Source organism: Sebastes fasciatus, chromosome 3, assembly GCF_043250625.1.
Source record: "Sebastes fasciatus isolate fSebFas1 chromosome 3, fSebFas1.pri, whole genome shotgun sequence".
NCBI lineage: Eukaryota > Metazoa > Chordata > Actinopteri > Perciformes > Sebastidae > Sebastes > Sebastes fasciatus.
In genome coordinates this window covers 14,782,646-14,802,019 of record NC_133797.1, presented here as the reverse complement: position 1 = coordinate 14,802,019, position 19,374 = coordinate 14,782,646, and the positions used below count along the sequence as shown (strand labels likewise).

At 42.1% G+C, this 19,374-nt stretch overlaps 1 protein-coding gene across 3 annotated transcripts; it reads right to left on the bottom strand.

Moving 5' to 3' along the window:
• Positions 1-855: 855 nt before the first annotated feature.
• On the bottom strand, positions 856-17,479 carry slx4 (SLX4 structure-specific endonuclease subunit homolog (S. cerevisiae)). Of its 3 annotated transcripts, none has more exons than XM_074629180.1 (14): positions 17,341-17,479; positions 14,751-15,260; positions 14,302-14,509; positions 13,938-14,159; positions 13,368-13,582; positions 11,837-12,132; positions 11,376-11,616; positions 9,486-9,679; positions 9,057-9,203; positions 7,444-7,613; positions 4,776-7,066; positions 2,223-2,322; positions 1,710-2,033; positions 856-1,495 (listed from the first exon to the last, which is right to left on the bottom strand). In XM_074629180.1, exons 2-14 carry the CDS (start codon positions 15,199-15,201, stop codon positions 1,114-1,116), a joined length of 5,241 nt encoding a protein of 1,746 aa, XP_074485281.1. In that variant the 5' UTR covers positions 15,202-15,260; positions 17,341-17,479; the 3' UTR covers positions 856-1,113. The 3 variants fall into 3 exon arrangements, with proteins under 3 accessions (XP_074485281.1, XP_074485278.1, XP_074485282.1); XM_074629177.1 differs by having other exon boundaries at positions 17,149-17,365; XM_074629181.1 differs by having other exon boundaries at positions 912-1,492; positions 17,149-17,365.
• Positions 17,480-19,374: the final 1,895 nt, after the last annotated feature.

Sequence of the window (19,374 nt, the reverse complement as noted above, 5' to 3'; positions counted from 1 at the left end):
TTTTTCTATGGACTTGCTTTTTTCAGACTTTTTTGTCATACATTTTTCAGTCTTTTTTTCAGACTTTTTTCTGACTTCATTTCTTCCGACATGTTTTGACATTTTTCAGACTTTTCTGTCAGACATTTTTTCTTCCGACATTTTTTTTCAGAATTTTTCAGACTTTATTTCTTCCGACATTTTTTTTTCATCTTTCCGACTTTTTTGTCAGATATTTTTTCTTCCGACATTTTTTTTCATACTTTATTACTTCCGACATTTTTTTTGACATCTTTCCGACTTTTTTTTTATGGACTTTTTTTTCAGACTTTTTTGTCATACTTTTTCCAGACTTCATTTCTTCCGACATTTTTTTTTACATCTTTCAGACTTTTTTTCTATGGACATTTTTTTCTATGGACTTGTTTTTTCAGACTTTTTTGTCCGACTTTTTTTTCTGACTTAATTTCTTCTGACATTTTTCATAATTTTTTTTTTAAACATTTTTCAGACTTAATTGTCGGACTGTTTTCGGACTTTTTATTTTAGACATTTCTTCCGACTTTTTTTCTTCCGACTTTTTTGTCAGAAAAAAAGTCTGAAGAATATCCAGAAAAAAGTCTGAAAAAGGTTTGAAAAATGTTTAAAAAAAGTCTGAAAAAAATGCCCAAAAAATAAATCTGAAAAATGTCAAAAACTAAAGTCTGATGAATATCCCAAAAAAAAGTCAGAAAAAGGTTTGAAAAATGTTCTGAAAATTGTAAGATTATTTTTTTGTACCATCACATACATAAAACGACAGCTGGTGTGTAAAACCTATTTTATACATCGATAAGAGTGACATCACTGAAATTATTTTTGAAAGTGGACCACAGCAACATTAACCATTTTTTAATTTAACATTTGAAACAGAATACTTAAATGACACAAACTGTCCTGAAGAAACATTTGTATTTTCACATAGTTTTAAAAACACATGGTAAAACCTGTAGTCTACTCTGCTGCTAGTGGCAGCTGTCCAAGAACAACCACAAACGTTCTCATGGTCTGGTCAGCCTGAAGTTATTTCCAGACAAATGTTCAAACCTTCCACCTCTCACAGTTTCTACTTAAACCTTTCTTGCAGTCAAAGGTTTAAATCAAGGCCGTCACAGCTCTTTTCCTGCCCACTCCACTTTCACCTGCTGTCTTTGCCCCCTTTCCTGTCCGCTTGCCCCGCCTGCGGCTGGGTGCGGAGTGGCCCGGCTTGGCTGTGGTGAAGGTGATGCACTGGGAGTCTAGGTAATCCACCAACTTGGCAGCACCCAGGCGGATCCCTGCTGCTTTGAGTCGCTCCTGGAACTGGGACAAGACCAGAGGCTGATACTGGAGGATTTGACTGTACAGTCCGGAGTCAGAGAGGATGAAGGAGCGCACCGCCCGGAGGCGATCCTGAAGGCGGTTCGCTGACTGGGAGGCAGAGATGCCGCCATCACTGTCTGAGTCGGAGGAGATGCACAGCTCTGGGTTAGACCTGCTGAGAGAGAGGGAAGTGGTTTAATGCCCATACTGTATTTATGGAAGTTTTTCAAAGTACCATATTTTTTGTGACAATACACCATGTTATGACCCTAATTAAAAAAAGAAGCTGGGAGGAGTGTTGCATTACTCTTATTAAATCTTATAAATAATAATATATAATAATATAATAATTTTGAGATGATCCATACACACTTGAATAGACATAGTACCTTTCAGATTCTTCACTGGCAGCAGTTGAAGAGGTGTTGGAGCCCTGTGAGGCAGACAGCAGCTCTGCCTCCTCCTCTCTGTTGGGTTTCAGAGGGGAGGCGCCAGCGGGTGCTCTGGGCTCTTTAAACTTCACTCTCTGGGTGCAGGAGACTGGCCTGTTAACAGGAACCTCTGAACTGGTGGGTAGGTGCTTCGCCTGAGCTGTGCGGCCTGCCGAGGTTGCCTCTTCCTCTTCCTCAGAGCTGACAAGCTGGTGGGTGTACTGGTGGATCTGCTTCAGTTTGAGGATCATCTGGCGCTTCGGTAAAGGCCGAACACCAAACCTGCACAGAGGAGAAAGTAAGAAAAGGACAGACAAGCAAACAAATGGATGGCAGGGAAGAAGCCAGAGAGAGAGAGAGCAGAGCCAGACAGACTAAGTTGACAGGGACACAGAGGGAGGTAATCGGATAGGCTCCTCAATTAACAGCCTTGATTAACGTCAAGGCTGGAACGAGAGATAACCGACTAACCTGGTGAGTTTGTTCTTGAGCTCCGGTGTGTCCATGTCAGAGTAGTGGGGCAAGGGGGTGATGGGCACCAAGGTGCGACGCCTTTTATTGTGTGATGATGCTGATGAGACACAAACAGGAAGACATTGTTTAAGACTACAGTCCGATTTCTGCACCAGAACTTAATAAATCAAAGATAACTGGATGCGGCAAATTCAAATGTTCAAGGTTAGATACTTAAGGTTAAGATAAATCCTGACCAGAAATGAACACATGAACTACATTACAAAAGGTGGGTGGAACTATGTAGCTAAATTGTGTGTGAACAAATGCATGGTTAATGCAGCAGCACTGCTTACTTAAAAGGTTCTTGGGTCTGCAATGTATTCTGAGACTGACACCAAAACCTCAAATCTGATGATGATTTTGGACATCTGAAAGATTTCTGTTATCAAAAGCCATTATAATGACCAACAACTACTGAGATGTGCCAGCATGTTGTCTACGTACGTTTGGTCAGTCATTCATAGAAATAATATAAAACACACCACTAAACAACTAGAATTACCGCCTCCAGTTGTATGCCTCCGCCAACCAGTCAGGTTGCAGTTTATGTCTGTCCAAACTGTCATCACTTCATCATTTATCCTGTTAGACATTTCTGTCAAATTTGTCATAATTAGAAAATTCTTGAGTTATGTATATTATAATTATATGTATATTAAGTCATAAAAATATTTTAAAAAGTTGTAGTACAGTATGTAAAAAAAGTCATAATATAGTATGTCATGAAAATGTCATAATATAGTGTGTAGTAAAAAAAAAATCAAAGTATAGTATGCCATAAAAATATCATTAAAAAAAGGTTGTAGTATAGTATGTCATAAAATGTTATAGTACAGTATGTTGTAAAAGGGTAAAAAAAAAAAAAAGTCAGACTATAGTATGTCATAAAAGGCCATGGTATAGTATAGTAGTGTATATATACACTCACCAGCCACTTTATTAGGCACACCTGTTCAATTGCTTGTTAACACAAATAGCTAATCAGCCAATCACATGGCAGTAACTCAATACATTTAGGCATCTAAACGTGGTGAAGACGACTTGCTGAAGTTCAAACCGAGCATCAGAATGGGGAAGAAAGGGGATTTAAGTGACTTTGAACGTGGCATGGTTGTTGGTGCCAGACGGGCTGGTCTGAGTATTTAAAAAACTGCTGATCTACTGGGATTTTCACGCACAACCATCTCTAGGGTTTACAGAGAATGGTCCGAAAAAGAGAACATATCCAGTGAGCGGCAGTTGTGTGGACGGAAATGCCTCGTTAATGTCAGAGGTCAGAGGAGAATGGACAGAGTGGTTCGAGATGATAGAAAGGCAACAGTAACTCAAATAACCACTCGTTACAACCAAGGTATGCAGAATACCATCTCTGAACGCACAACACGTCCAACCTTGAAGCAGATGGGCTACAGCAGCAGAAGACCACCCGGTACTAGCAAGGTGTACCTAATAAAATGGCCGGTGAGTGTATCTTATATATATATATAATATACTAGGTCATAAAAAATCCTATTATAGTATGTCATAAAAAGTCACAGCACAGTGTGTCATAACATGTCATAGTATAGTAAGACATAAAAATGTGAAAAAGCCAAAGCATAACATGTCATAAAAATATAAAATGTCATAGTATAGTATTTCGTAACATGTCATATTATAGTATGTCATAAAAAGTCAGTTTAGTATGTCATAAATGTCAGTACAATATGTCATGACATTTCATGGTATAGAATGTCATAAAAATGTAATAGTTTATCATGTCATTAAAAAGTCATAGTATAATACGTCATCACAAAATCATAAAAAACATCATAGTATAGCATATTATAAAATGTCATTGTATAGTATGTTGTTGATATTGGATTGATAATTGGACAAAACATCTGACTGTCAACTCGGGCTTTGGGAAGTTGTGATGAAATTGGGGCGCAGAAATGAACAATATGGGAAAAAACTATTTTTCAGCACTGCAAGAAATTTAGGGTAAATTTTCTTTTAGATTTCCATTTGAAGTTGCAGTAGTTGTTGTGCAGGTTGGTTCAGGCCTTCTGGAGTTGTTGGACTAAGACTACTGATATCTTTATTAGGCTGTTTCGGATTTTACTTATATTGCTTTGGATTGTTTTATTTTCTTCTGCTTTGTTTTCAAGGCAAATGAACAGATTGTTCATTCAAGAAGTATAGAACCACAGATTGCCCTGCAGAGCGGATGATCTGATTAGATAAGAACACCTTTAAGCAGAAATGTCCATATCAATGGAGTAAAGATGACTCCATTAAAACAGCTACACTTTTACTCTCTAACGCTTAAAAAGATATGGAAATCATTACTAGTCTTTTGCAAAGGAACGTTGATATGAATTAGCGTATATATATATATGCATGTTTTGGGCTAAAAAAAAAATAACATAACTCTTGGTAAGATGTAGTTTTAGATGTAGTTCAGATTTTGCATTGTACTACATTACAGAAAATCAAAAGTACTTCAGTGACAGACTTCTTGCTTACCTGGTGTTTTGAGCGGGGCGGAAGGGTTCACCTTCTGAGAGAGAGGAAGGGCCTCCTCCTCCTCATCTACCTCCTCCCAGCTGTCCCACATTTTGGAGTCCAGGAGGCTGTTGACGATCTCTGGACTGGTCCTGGTGGTGGGTTCAGGTGGGGAAGGGGTGAAGGAAAGCCCTGTATGAGCCTGTGCACTGGTGGATGGTTGTGTACTGTGGGATTTGGATGGAGAGGAGGCAGTCCCAACGCCGTGGCTGGTCAACAAATGACTGCTGTGACTGGATGGTGAAGGTTGGCGACCGGTAGAGTAGGATGACCTGGCTGCATCTCGTTGTCCCAGGCTGCGCTCGCCTCGCTGGCTGGATGCTCCGCTGTCCTCCAGCCTCAGACTGAAGCAGCCTGGGTTCGCCTCCGCGTCGAAACCCCACGAGTCGTTGAAAGCTATGGGGGGCTCGTCCATGAAGCTCTGCTGGAAACTGAATTCAGCAACGCCTGCCTCTCCGGTTTCTGCTTCTTCCTTCTCTCGTTCATCACCAGCGTCTTCATTTTCGCCCAGTCCCTCTGTGTTGTCATGACTGCTGGCCTCAACAGAGCGTCCACTTTGACGAGAGGACTCGCTGTGCCTCTGTGGACTTTGAAGACTTCTGTGAGAGGACGAAGAGGGTAGATCTGAAGGGTCAGACAGGGGGGAGAGATGAAAGCTCCCTACTTCGGTCTTCTCCGGGCTTTCAGATGGCGCCCTATCCCTTCCTCGACTCTTATCGAGGTTGCTGTGGAGCGGGGAGGTGGCGAGGAGGACGGGGGCCTTGTGGAGCTCTGTGTGCAGTGGAGTGCTGCTGTAAGGCTGGGGCTGGTTGTGGAGGGGTGTATCCTGCTTTGGAGAGGTCGAGCATGAGGGCTTAGGTTGGCATTTATTGAGATCCAAGCTGGAGGTCTCGTCAAGTTCTAACTTGGGAACACTGCCCTCTGTTGGGCCGACGTGGGCAGAAACTCTGGTTGAGCTGTTGGAGGTCTGCGGCCTGTTGTTAAAAGGTAAAGCAGGAGAAGAGAAAACAGAGGATGAGGGTGAGGAAGCGTCACCTTTAGGGAACAGCTGCGTCCTGCACATGCTGCTTTTGGTCTGAGTGGAGGAGGTCGTGGTGCTTCTAACGGGCTGGACCGGCGTGGATGGGATCAGCCAGGACACTTCTGGAGAACAGTCTAGTGGATCCTGCAGCGCTGCAGGTGGATCATCGGGACTTAACTCTAAACTTCTGAATTGTTTAGTCTCTAGGGCGGGTTCATTAGGTTTCAGGATTGGCTGAGGTTTGATCTGGGTGTAGGTCTGCAGGTTCTGGACGGCACAAGGAGAATGTGGCGAAGGACTGAGGGAACTAAGTACTACCTCCATCTCCTCGCTTGAGTCGGATAAAACTATGAGCTCAGGTTCCTTCTTTTCGTGGGGCGAATCGGGAGAAAGAGGGACACAAATACTACGAGGACCTTGGCTTTCTCGCTTCGAAGCCAGACCATCTGTTCCCTCGTCTCCAACGCCACCCCAGTCACCCACTTGACCAGGAGACTGACCCGGGATAGGCAGGTTGGATGTGGGGGGTGGAGGGCTGAGGGAAAGCTCGTCAACTATGCTTGCTGAAGACTGAAGCAAAGTTCTGCCGGACAGTTCAGATGCAGGTTTATGAGGGGGCCGGTGTTGTTGGGATTGGGGGGTGTGCGTCTTAGCCGGTCCGGAAGTGAAGTGTGAGGAGGAAGGAGCTTCTTCCTCGTAGACCCCCCAGGAGTCTGAGAAGAGGCGGTTGTGGCTGCGATCCAGGCTGGGGTCCGGCTCAGGTTGAGAGTTCGGCTGCAGTTTTTTTACACTGAAGCCTGTCGAGCTTCTTTTGGGTTCTGTCAGTTTTGCGAACACTTCTTCTCCCTCGTCTACCTTCTCCTCTTCCTCCTCCTCCTCCTCCTCCACGCTGTCTTTCTCCTCCTCCCTCTTTCTCTGCGTGGCGGCAAACTCATAGATCTCCTCCAGCTCTTCCTCGTTCACTTTCTCCTCCTCTCGGTCGCCTGATGCGAGGTCGTCGGCTTGATGATCTTCTTCCAGTTCTCGCTCTTCGTCCCTTCCTCCGTCTGTATCTGTGCCCTCGTCGTCTGCGTCCTCTTCGTCCCACATGGAGCGGAGCAGCTCCGTGAGGGCCTGGTGCGTTTGGTTGTTGACCTCCTCCTCCTGGTTCATGTAGTCTTCCTCGTCTCCCTGAGTCGCTGCATCCTCTCGACGGAGCTCGCAAAGCATTTGTAGCTCCTGCAAGTCAAACCTTAAAACAGAAAGAGAAGCAAGAGGAGTCGTCAAGACACTGTATTCAATCTTACTCACTGATGAACAATGTAGACTTTAAAGAATGTTTGAACCATTTTCACATATATCTCTTGAACTTGAGCGATTATTAATTATTAAGTAATACCTGAGCAGACTTTCTTGACTGTGATTATGGGAAGTACACAGAATCACAGTAAAGCAGCTCTGGTTTCTTTACCATTATCAATACATTACGCTGCTCAACATACAACACAAGACATCAGAGCAAAAACCTGAAGGTCACCAAATTAGCTTGACCAGAGGTGGACCGACATTTTTTAAATTGTAAGACAAGAATGTGTATAAAATGTCGTGGCTCGTGTGCTGCATACGAACCTGGATGCGAGCTCCGCTACATGAGGCCGAACTGATGCTGGGAGGGAGCAGCAGGCTGTGTAGAGATACTGCAGCAGAGCAAACACCGCCTGTCCCGGGACGTCATTCATCAACACCCTCTGGGCTGCAGGCACGTCCTCCTCCTGCACCCCGAAACCACTTTCATGTACCTGTGAGAGGAGCAGAGGAAGAAGGAGAAAAAATGTTATTTAAACTGACTAACTGTATGATTCACAAAATTTTTATTGTCCATCACAAAGTGTTGTGAATTTGTCTTGGACATGACTCTTGGGTTAGTTAAAAAACACATATTACACATTCGTTCTAGTACAAAATTCTAAAGTTTTGGACCAACAGGTCCACAAATTACTGCTAAGACCCTTTCAGCTGAAATCCACTGGAAAGCCTCTGCTCGGCTTAATTAGAGCAGCTGATCTACTGGCTGGTAGCTAGATAGATGTATTTGACAATCATAAAATACACATAATACTGCTTCACTTGAAGACAGTTATCACATACACTTACAAACTGTAGAGGATTAAATTACACAATAAAGCCACAGGCTTATGTCCGTTGATCACGAACATTACTTTTTTTTAAACTTTAAAAGATGAAGGCACCTGCAAATGTCAAGGTAGTACTAAATGTAAACCATACTATGGTGTTTCATTTTTACCTCTTTACTTAAGATTTCTAAATATATTTTTTCCTTTTACAAGATGAACCAAAACAACAAAGAAGATGTTGGTAAATAATAACGTGAATAAATATGAACACTCAATTTAAATCCTACTATCTAAACTAAAAAGAAATCAGGTTTGAATTGAAATCAAACTCTATTACTAAGCTTGTTTACAACACCGAGTTACGTTGTGCAGGGTCCCTATTCTGAGAGACTATTTGCTAGCCATTTCTTCATAGCATGCTGAAAATGTATCTCTGCTTCAATGGATATAAGAGATATTGGAAGTTTATTTCTTTCAATTGCAGCCGTATAAAAATAGATATGTTTGCCCATTGAAGTCCTGAATCTAAAAAGGATAGCTGCCTCTTGTTGCATAGTTGTGATTGTCTCTATACCGATTAAATGATTAAAGTAGCTGGTAAGTGTCCAGTATTGTGACAGATGATGAAAATGAGTTCTATGGGTACCCACGAGTCTCCCCTTTACAGACATGCCCACTTTATGATAATCACATGCAGTTCGGGGCAAGTCATAGTCAAGTCAGCACACTGACACACTGACAGCTGTTGTTGCCTGTTGGGCTTGAGTTTGCAATGTTATGATTTGAGTATATATTTGATGCTAAATGTAGTACCTGTGAGGGTTTCTGGACAATATTTGTCATTGTTTTGTGTTGTTAATTAATTTATAATAATAAATATATACATACATTTGCATAAAGCAGCATATTTGCCCACTCCCGTGTTGATAAGACTATTAAATACTTGACAAATCTCCCTTTAAGATACATTTTGAACAGATAAAATATGGGCGATTAATCGTGAAACTATGAAAAATCATGCGATTTATCGCAATTAAATATTTTAACCCTAATATTTCTACATAATTATGCAGTCCTGGTTCTTGTATTATCAGGGCTTTGCTTTACCATTTCTGCCAGCAGGGGGCATCGAGCATACACCATGAAGGAATGAGCAAAGTAGACCTCTCCAGTGTCCACCTGGAGCTGCAGGTCACTGAGCTGAGGGTTGTTCACCATGCTGCTCAGGTCTGATGCCAGTCTGGATAGCGCCGCCTACAGAGGAAACACCAGCGGGAAACACTGGGGTCAGTGCACTGCAGAGTTAACACTTAAAGGCACAAAGTGGGCACACAAGACAGACATACTATAGTGCATCTCTTTGTCACACAAAACACAAAGGTCCTTCCAGGACTGTAATGCAGAGACATGCATCTAAAAAAAGACAAGAGATACTCTACAGAAATGCAACCAAGTCAGATACAAATTATGAAAAAGATGAGGATTCAGGATCCAGGTTGACAAAGTCAGAATAAGTGTGATAACAAGTGGTCTTACTGATCGGTGGCTGCCTCGCTCTTCATCTGACCCTCGCCGATCAATCGTCCTGCTCGCTCGGCGGCGGGCGTCCTCTGAATGTGTGTGTGCTGGTTCTGGTAGGAAGCCGCTCACGCAGAGGTCAGCCTGCTCCTCCGACTCCTCCAGGACAAAGCCGCTCAGACGAAGGGGTGTGATCTGACAGACGCCCTTGTCTGTGGGAACAAAGACAATCAGGACCCCAACTGACCAATTAAGTCACTACTTAACAATTTACTGAGTTTGCTCCCATGGGTTACGACCGTGTAGCAGTATCCTAGAATTCAAAAGTTGAGATTTAACAAATACATTATTTTAGAAGAGATTTGTTGTTGTGTTTGTTGTTTTAAGTTTTTACTAATTAACACAGATTTAGTCTAAATAACACAGATTTCTTAACCAGAACAGTTAAATGTGATCTTCACCCAGATTTTATGTCTCCCACACTTAGTAGAAGACGAGTACAGCTCAGAAAATGCTTCTGGTAACAGAAAGTAAAGTGAAAAATAGGTTTTCAGATATCCACCCCCTTTTTAAATATTAAAAACAAACACAGATAAATTCACTATTTTTCGAGGGTAGAAATATAAACACACAGGAATGAACACTAGACTGTATACACAAAATATATACATAGGTTTTTCCGTGGACATTTGATTATTTGAAACCTAACTGACTGTTTGTGGGAGGCTACGGTGTGAAAACAAGGACAAAGCAAACATTTGGGGGCAAGCTATTAAAGGGATAGTTCAGGTGTTTTGAAGTGGGGGTGTATGAGGTACTTATCCATAGTCAGTGTATTACCAACAGCATATGACGGTCAGCACGCCCCGAGTTTGGAGAAACAGACGGGAGTACCAACACAGGAGCAAAGCAATTCAGTGCTGTGGACGGGGACGGCAGAAAAACTTAGTTTAGCCACCTAGAAAAAGGCTCACCAAAAAAATAAAAAAGATCAGTATCAGTTTAAGCGTGTGCTATATTTAGAATATTTTCGCCGGCTTCCCTTGCTGTCAGACAGCCCTTTTCAACGGGGAACTGAAGCTGTTATATCCATCTATGCTCTTGCCAAAGTCACCAGACTCCATTGAAAAAACCTTCAATTTTACCTCGCAGAACACGGAGAGTTATTGGTCTACCGCTGCCTCGATCAGTTAGTTTGTTTGTGCTATTGTGTGACTTTGATGAATCCAAACTAACCAAAGTCACACTATAACACAAACTAACTAACTAACTAACCAATTGCGGCAGCCGTAGTCGACCAGCAACTCCGTATTCTGCAAGATAAAATTACAGGTTTTCTCGATGGAGTCTGGTTGCTTTGATGAAAGCATAGATAACGTCTTAATTTCCGGGTTGGAAACATAGACTGTATAGCTGTCTCACGGCAACGTAAACCAGCGACATTTTTGTAAATACAGCATACACTTAAACCGATATTGATTTTTTTAGGCGAGCCTTTCTTTTAGGTGGCTAAAATGCGTTTTGCTGCTGCCCCCGTCCACAGCAGTACATTGCTTTGCTTCTGTTTCTGTTTCTCCAAGCTCGGGGTGTGCTGACCGCCATCTACTGTAGGTAATACACTGACTATGGATAAGTACCTCATACGACCCCACTTCAAAACACCAAAACTATCCCTTTAATGCCTAGTCAAGGGTTTACAACAACAACAACAACAACAACAACAACAACAAAAGGACACATGTTTTATTATAAAATAAGACTAATTCTCTACATTTGCAGGTTAAACCAGTTAGCAAATGTCAGTTTTCTCTGCCTCTGCATTTAAATATGTACACAAAATTGATCTGTATCTGTACAGATTTATTTTTTTCCACTTTGACGTTACAACAGTGTGTATGAGTGTGTTACCTTTGTCAGGGCCTGGAGCAGTGTGACCACACTGGGTGAGGGTCACGCCGTCTTCAGCCAGCTCCATCAGGTCCATCAGGAGCGCCCGGCTGGTGGAGGAAGCCGTCTGAGAGGAGGAGGAGGCTGTCTGGGAGGAAGATGGCAGGATGGAGAGCCTGGTCCCTGTGACAGGAGTTCCTTCACTCACAGGCTGGACAGAAGACTGAGGCTTGTTGACGGTGCTAGAGGTGGCTGCAGCAGTCTAGAAGTGGAGGAGAACAGCATCAATTTAACTCAGCTATGCGATTTGATCCACTGGCATCTGTTATTAATAAATGATTAGGATATTTCTAGGATAGGTCAGAACTACCAGACAGTGTGTGGTTCAAGCTCAACAGTCAGTCTGATTTATATTCCCCATTCAGTTCAAACTAAATAGAACAAACAACAAAGTGTGTAAAGATGTCTTTGGTCTCTCTCACCGTTGCTGGTTCCCAAGGCGTGATGAAGTCTCTGAGCTCTGGAGTGTAGAAATCAGACAGACAGGTGGAGGCTGTGTCCAGTAGTGTGCTCTTCTGCCAGAGGGGGGCAACCCCGCTCCAGCCAGGCAGACTGCTGGGGCAGCGGGTCGGGGTGGGGGGAGACGGGGCCCGGCTGCGTAGGAGGAGAGCAGAAACGCGTTCCTGCAGCCTGGTCAGAGCCACCTCGGCATCCTGAACAAGGAGGAGCGGAGGAGGACGAGGGACGGCGCCCTTTTTCCTCTTTCCACGCCCCTTACCTGCACCAAGAGGAGCGGAGGAGAGAGAGAGGGGGTCAGATGATGCACAGTGCTCGAGTATTTAAAGCAAAATCTTTGTCTATTAAATATATTAATTTAGGGAATACTGAAAATAAAACCATTGTGATCCAAAACCAATTATTCAACAGTTTGTGCCTTTCATTTGTGTTGTGGTGGAAACACTGCTTCAGGCCTTGCCAAAGTTAACACACATGCAGACACACATGACACAGACTGTGTTCTAAAATATTTGTTCCAGGACGAAAAAGAAAACATGTAAACCGCCTCTGGAGATACAGAGTTTCCCAAATTAAACACAACATACTTGTTACAGTTAAAGGTTGCTCAAGAGTTTTTGAGCACATTAGACTTTGGTTCCTTAAAGCAACAGTCGGCAAGATTGGAGCAAATATGATTAAAAAAAGTCATTTTTATTTAACGCTCACTATATCCTGACAGTAGTACATGAGACAGGTAATCTGAAAAAAATCCTGTTCCTCTGTGTCCTCCGGTGCTCCTAACGGCATCTGCAAGATTTCACAGACCGGAGGAAAACAACCAATCAGAGCCGAGCTGGAGACTGCCGTCTCTGAGCAGCTGTCAATCACTCGCAAACTCCGACCAAATGGTCAAACTAGGCAGCGCTGATCAAATAAGAGCCAATATTCTGTTACTGTAATGCCTATTTCTCTCCTCAAATGTTTTCAGAAACATCTTGTAGTGTACTGTTTAGCTGTAAAATGAGAAAGTTTGTGACCCATCAGCCACAATTGAGATCAGTTGAGGAAATACCAAGCACCGCCCACCAGCCTTTTGCATAATTAAATTGATAATTAATTACATTTATAACTAGAAGGGCACTCGGAGAGCGCAGACCTCCGCCAAGGCCATGCCCTATCTCGCAATGTTAGCGAAAGTAAAAAAATTATTTGGGTATCCGCCCCGTGATTCGGATCCGCTCCATACTGGGGGTGCTACACCCTTCCACCAAGTTTCCTGAAAATCGGGACAGTAGTTTTTCCGTAATACTGCTGACAACAAACAAACCAAACCGAAAATATTACCTCCTAGGCTGATGTAACAATTTCAAAATGTTGCATGAAAGCAGCAACAAACCTGAGTTTGTGCTACACTGTGAGATATAACATTCCCGGCTGTATGTTAATGCTTCATCAACAAAAATCATCTTTTGTGTTGACAAACTGTCCCTGCTGGCAGTGTTGATGTTACTGTACCTTTGTCTGGCCTCCACTTCAATGCTGAAGTCATGGAGATGTGAGAGGCTTGTAACTCCCTCTCGCTCTGCTGCTCCTGTTCACGCATGGAGGAGGACAGAGCCAGGGCCACCATAGTGTCTTCGTCCAGAGGTGCAGTCTTCTTCCTGGGCTTCTTCATCGCTGGGAGGTCCGGCTTGAATGGACCTTTTCTTTTAGTGCCACCAGTTTGTGTGCTGCAGAGAAGAAAAAAAAAATAGACAAAAGCTAGAAAAAGGTTTGTTGAAGCTATGTAAGCACTCATATACTGATGTTAGATGATAGGCAAGCTATTCATAGTATGGGAAAAGCTTGTCAAGCAATGAAACATGATCAGGTTAAGTCAGCTTCAGTCTGACTGAAATCATGTGACCTTTAGGTCCGGGCTATCAGAGAAACTCAGCCCATGTGTCGATCATCGTCTACAGCCACATTTTGAATATCTCAAAAGTGCTTGTAGAGCAGGGGCATCAATTGTTGCCACTGACAGTAAGCTGAGAGGTGTTTATGGTACTTTGTTGTGGCTGGACAGAAGAACGGAGGCTAACTCACAGTGTGTTAGCAGTGGGGACATTCTGGGTCTCCTCAGTCTGTCTGTGCAGAGCCTGCAGCAGCACAGCCGGAGCAACGCCCATCTCTGAGGAGCAGCGCTTCAGGTGGGCCGAGCGACTCTTCTGGGACTTGAACTTCTTGCCACAGATGGGGCAGTCGGGGACACCAGGAGGCGGCTGAGGGGGCGCTGGAGCAGAGCTCTCTTCACTCTCATCCAAACACCTGCAAAGAAGGATCATTCTCACTTTCAGTGCGTCCCCCACTCCGTCGCTTGTCTGTGGCTTGCAGTCAACAAATATAAGTTAATTTTACTGTTGCAAATCAAAGAGCATCAGTCAAACGCCTTGAATGTAAATTTCCAAACCTGTTGAGATGCTGTGTTCGTCCTTCAGGTGTCATGTGAGACAGATCTCTGTGGCAGATCTGACAGAAGAAGAGGCCTCCGTCCTCCAGGTCCACCGTCTGGGCCTCTGCTGCCTCCCTGTCCAGCTCCTGCTGCAGCTGCAGGGCCAGAGCTTCGTCGCTGTCCTGGGGCTCCGGGTGGAGACCTGAGCTGGAAGACTCAGGAGTATCTGGAGGTGGCACATACAGATACAAGTAACGGGTGTGCTAAAGTTACATTGTACTGATATTCGATCTAGATGATAAATTAATTTAATATTGTGTGACAAAGCAGTTTGTCTTATCTCAATCGTGGATGATGATGTCATATTTTCAAAAGTCATGAAAAAGCAGGGAGAGAAAATCTCATCTCTATTCCTCTGTTCACTTAACATACTAACAATCTGTGCCGAGAGCATCGTGTCATCTCACCTTGTCTTTGTGTCAGAGGTGGAGGAGGAACACCGTCATTCTCATGGTTTGTTGGCCGGCTCTGGTTCTTGTGCACCATCTTCTGCGGACTGACTCTCTTGAACTGTTGCATTCTGTTGAGTACTTTATCTTTTGCTGCCAGACCTCTCTCAGCTCTCGGTCCTGCTGCTGCTGCTGCTGAAGGATCTCCTGAATTATGTCCAGTCCCCCCACAGACCACCACATGCTCTTCTGCTGCTACTGCACCAGTACAAACTGGCTGGGTTTCAGCACAAGTAGACCCAGGCTCACCATCTCTTTTGTTATTTCTCCTCCTCTTGTCTCCATTGCTTGCCTGACTTGAGGACTGATGCTCTGCTCTCCTTGGCTGTCTGGACTCACCTGGTTTCTTGCGGACTCGTTTCAGCAGCTTTGAGCAGAGATCCACAAAATCCTGGTCCGAGTCATCCATGATGGAGTCTCACATTAAAAGGCCATGCCAGCATGACCCCATCAGCTGCAACGACCAGCCTGCAAAAGAGAGAGCTGGTTTAAGTTGGAGCAACTGGTGAACCCAAAGTTGGGTTCAGGGACCAACAAGGGTCCAGCTGAGTCCAGAGGAACAAACACTAATGTTAGCATGTTAGCAAGATTTTACTTCACAATTCAAAGAAAATGGATGCAAATGTTCAATGCAAACTCAAATCTACAAAATGATTTTCTATTTGGGACAATTTCCTGACAAGTGAATGTTTGAAAGCGTGTGTTGTGTCGTGGAAATATCAGCTAGACGGAATACAATGATGAGCTAGATGATTGTATAAGAATGAGATGAGAATCCATGATGAGCTAGTCAAGATGAGGAGCACCTTCAGCCACAGACTCAACATGTAAATGTTGTGTTCGGCACAACACAAAGCACCTGGGTCAGTCCTTCATGCTGGTAGCCATCAGGATCCATAACCCAGGCTGACCCCCATATGAGAACTAGGAGGACTTTAAGAACTTTAAACATGCACTATCTGCAACCATCTTGGACTTTAACCACTGGCGCTCTTTACACTTACTTTACACTATACATCCTATATACACTTACTTTACACTATACATCCTATATACACTTACTTTACACTATACATCCTTTATACCACTTACTTTACACTATACATCCTTTATACCACTTACTTTACACTATACATCCTTTATACCACTTACTTTACACTATACATCCTTTATACCACTTACTTTACACTATACATCCTATATACCACTTACTTTACACTATACATCCTTTATACCACTTACTTTACACTATACATCCTATATACCACTTACTTTACACTATACATCCTATATACCACTTACTTTACACTATACATCCTATATACACTTACTTTACACTATACATCCTTTATACCACTTACTTTACACTATACATCCTTTATACCACTTACTCTACACTATACATCCTTTATACCACTTACTTTACACTATACATCCTTTATACCACTTACTTTACACTATACATCCTTTATACCACTTACTTTACACTATACATCCTTTATACCACTTACTTTACACTATACATCCTTTATACCACTTACTTTACACTATACATCCTATATACACTTACTTTACACTATACATCCTTTATACCACTTACTTTACACTATACATCCTATATACCACTTACTTTACACTATACATCCTATATACCACTTACTTTACACTATACATCCTTTATACACTTACTTTACACTATACATCCTATATACACTTACTTTACACTATACATCCTATATACACTTACTTTACACTATACATCCTTTATACCACTTACTTTACACTATACATCCTTTATACCACTTACTTTACACTATACATCCTTTATACCACTTACTTTACACTATACATCCTTTATACCACTTACTTTACACTATACATCCTATATACCACTTACTTTACACTATACATCCTTTATACACTTACTTTACACTATACATCCTATATACACTTACTTTACACTATACATCCTATATACACTTACTTTACACTATACATCCTATATACACTTACTTTACACTATACATCCTATATACACTTACTTTACACTATACATCCTATATACCACTTTATAGACTGCACATATGTACATATTACATTCATTTATTGTACATACTACATGTATTTATTGAGGACTGTACACACTATGTTCACCCATTCACTCTGTATCTTTTATATCTCTATTATTGTTTTTATAATCTTTGTATACCTTTCCCTCTCCTGTGTTTCACTCTGTTTGCTGATGTTGCTGCTTTGACAGCTGAGTTTCCCTCTGGGGATTAATAAAGGTTCATCTTATCTTATCTTATAACCTAGCTATCCACCGTTAGCTGTGATGCTACCTCAGTATCCTCACCAGGTGTTTGGTGAGTTTAATCCTCAGCTTCCAGCTCTCCTCCTCATCGCTGTTCATTCACGAGTCCGTCGCAATGGTTGTGTTTCGTATATTATAACATATATGCAGCATTATGTATAGATTTATATTAAAATACTTAATAAAAGAGGCAACAAAGACAGCTGAGTTTGTTTACATTTCAAAAGCACTCACACTCCACCGCTTCACTTTCAGCTTCTGGTCATGTGACGGTGAACGAACCAATGGGTGGTGCCCTCCAGATCACGTGACCACCACGGCGCATTGATCCAATCAGGACCTGCGGACTCATTTACAGCCTCGATAGCTGCGCATAGACGCTCAGACTGTTACACACACAGTCACATGATACTGATCTTACCCAGTTATGTTGGCTTTTTTCTTTATTTCGTTATTTCGTTATTTCGTTATTTCTTTATTTCTTTATTTGTTTATTTATTTGTTGTTGTTTTTTCTTCTTTCTTTTTTTATTTATTTATTTAATTTATTTTTCTTTCCATTTTGTTTTATCCATATTTCATTTTATTTTATTTTGTTATGATGAAAAGGAAGTAAATAAAAAAAATAATTAATTAATTAATTGAAATTGAATTGAATTAACTCCTCAACTGGCCGGGCATGATCCATGCTGCCTCAACACCTCCTCTCCAGTGGCTCCCTGTGGATTTAAAAAAATGGAAATTAATGTTTTTTGTTTACATTTTCATTTTTATTTATCATTTTTGTAGGTCTAATGTATGATGGTACGACAGATTATTAGGGCCACATTGAGTAAAAATAAATAAATCTGAGATTTCGAGAATAAAGTCATAGGTTTACGAGAAAAAAGTCGTCGTAGACCAAGGAGGTCATCGTGGATTACAGGAGAGAGGGTTGCACTCACCCCCCAGTCACCATCAACGGCACAACGGTGGAGAGGGTGGACACCTTTAAATACCTGGGTGTCAACATCCATAAGGACTTGACATGGGCCACCCACACCACCGCTGTAGTCAGGAAGACCCAGCAGAGACTGTACGCTCTGAGGCGACTCAAGACTTTCAGACTGAAACCATAAATCCTCAGGGACTTCTACCGGGGCAACATAGAGAGCCTCCTGACAGGCTGCTTCACCACCTGGTACGGCAGCTGCACCAACGTGGACCGTAAGGCGCTGGAAAGGGTGGTGTGCTCGGCCCAACACATCACCGGGTGCCAGCTGCCCAGCCTGCAGGAGCTTCACACCCAGCGGTGCCTCAGGAAGTCCCTGAGGGTCATTAAGGACACGACACACCCCCACAACAGCCTGTTCTCCCTCCTGCCCTCTGGTAGAAGATACAGGACCCCCAGGACTCACACCAGCAGACTGAGGAACAGTTTTCCCCCAGGCCATCAGACTTTTAAATCTATGATTCATTTGACACATTCTTACACAAAAATATTTCTTATACTGTATATATTGTTAATACATATGTTCTTAATATGCCATTGTATAAAGTATTTCCTTTTATAATTGTAATGTAAATGTAATATAATTTATTATTTAATGGAGCTTCCTAGCGAAAAGTATTTCACACGTTTGTACCTGTACAACCGGCGTGACAATAAACATCTTGAATCTTGAATCGTATCATGAGAATAAAGTCACAGTATTATAAAGTAGTAATTTTATTTGTTATTTTCTTTTTTTCTCGGAAAGTTATGACTTAATTCTCGTAATTTTTCCTCGTAATATTATGACTTTATTCTGAAAATCTCAGATATTATTTCCCTCAATGTGGCCCTCTGTAGTACATTTGCACTTTGGCCCTCACTGCACTAGACTTACAGTATATACTATACACTTAGACTATAGACTGTGTGTAAGCTGTATAATGTTTTGTGGCTCCAGAGATTTTTTTTTGTTTTTTTCCTAAAATGGCTCTTTTGATAGTAAAGGTTGCCGACCCCTCTATTAGGTCCTCAAAGAAAAGACAAAATGTTATTATTCCAAGGAATATAATACTGCTTTAACTTCGCACCATCACAAGACATGTAGGAACTGATAGTATATATGTTGTCTACTGACTTTACTCAGACCATCTAGATGTTTTTATTATATTTCCTAATTTTAGAGTATTGGCAATGTCTGTGACTAAACTGAGATTAATACCACAGGAAGTATCGTGTTTTAACACAGGATACACACATACCGACTTTAACCCTCCTTCCTTCCATCCTTACTTACTT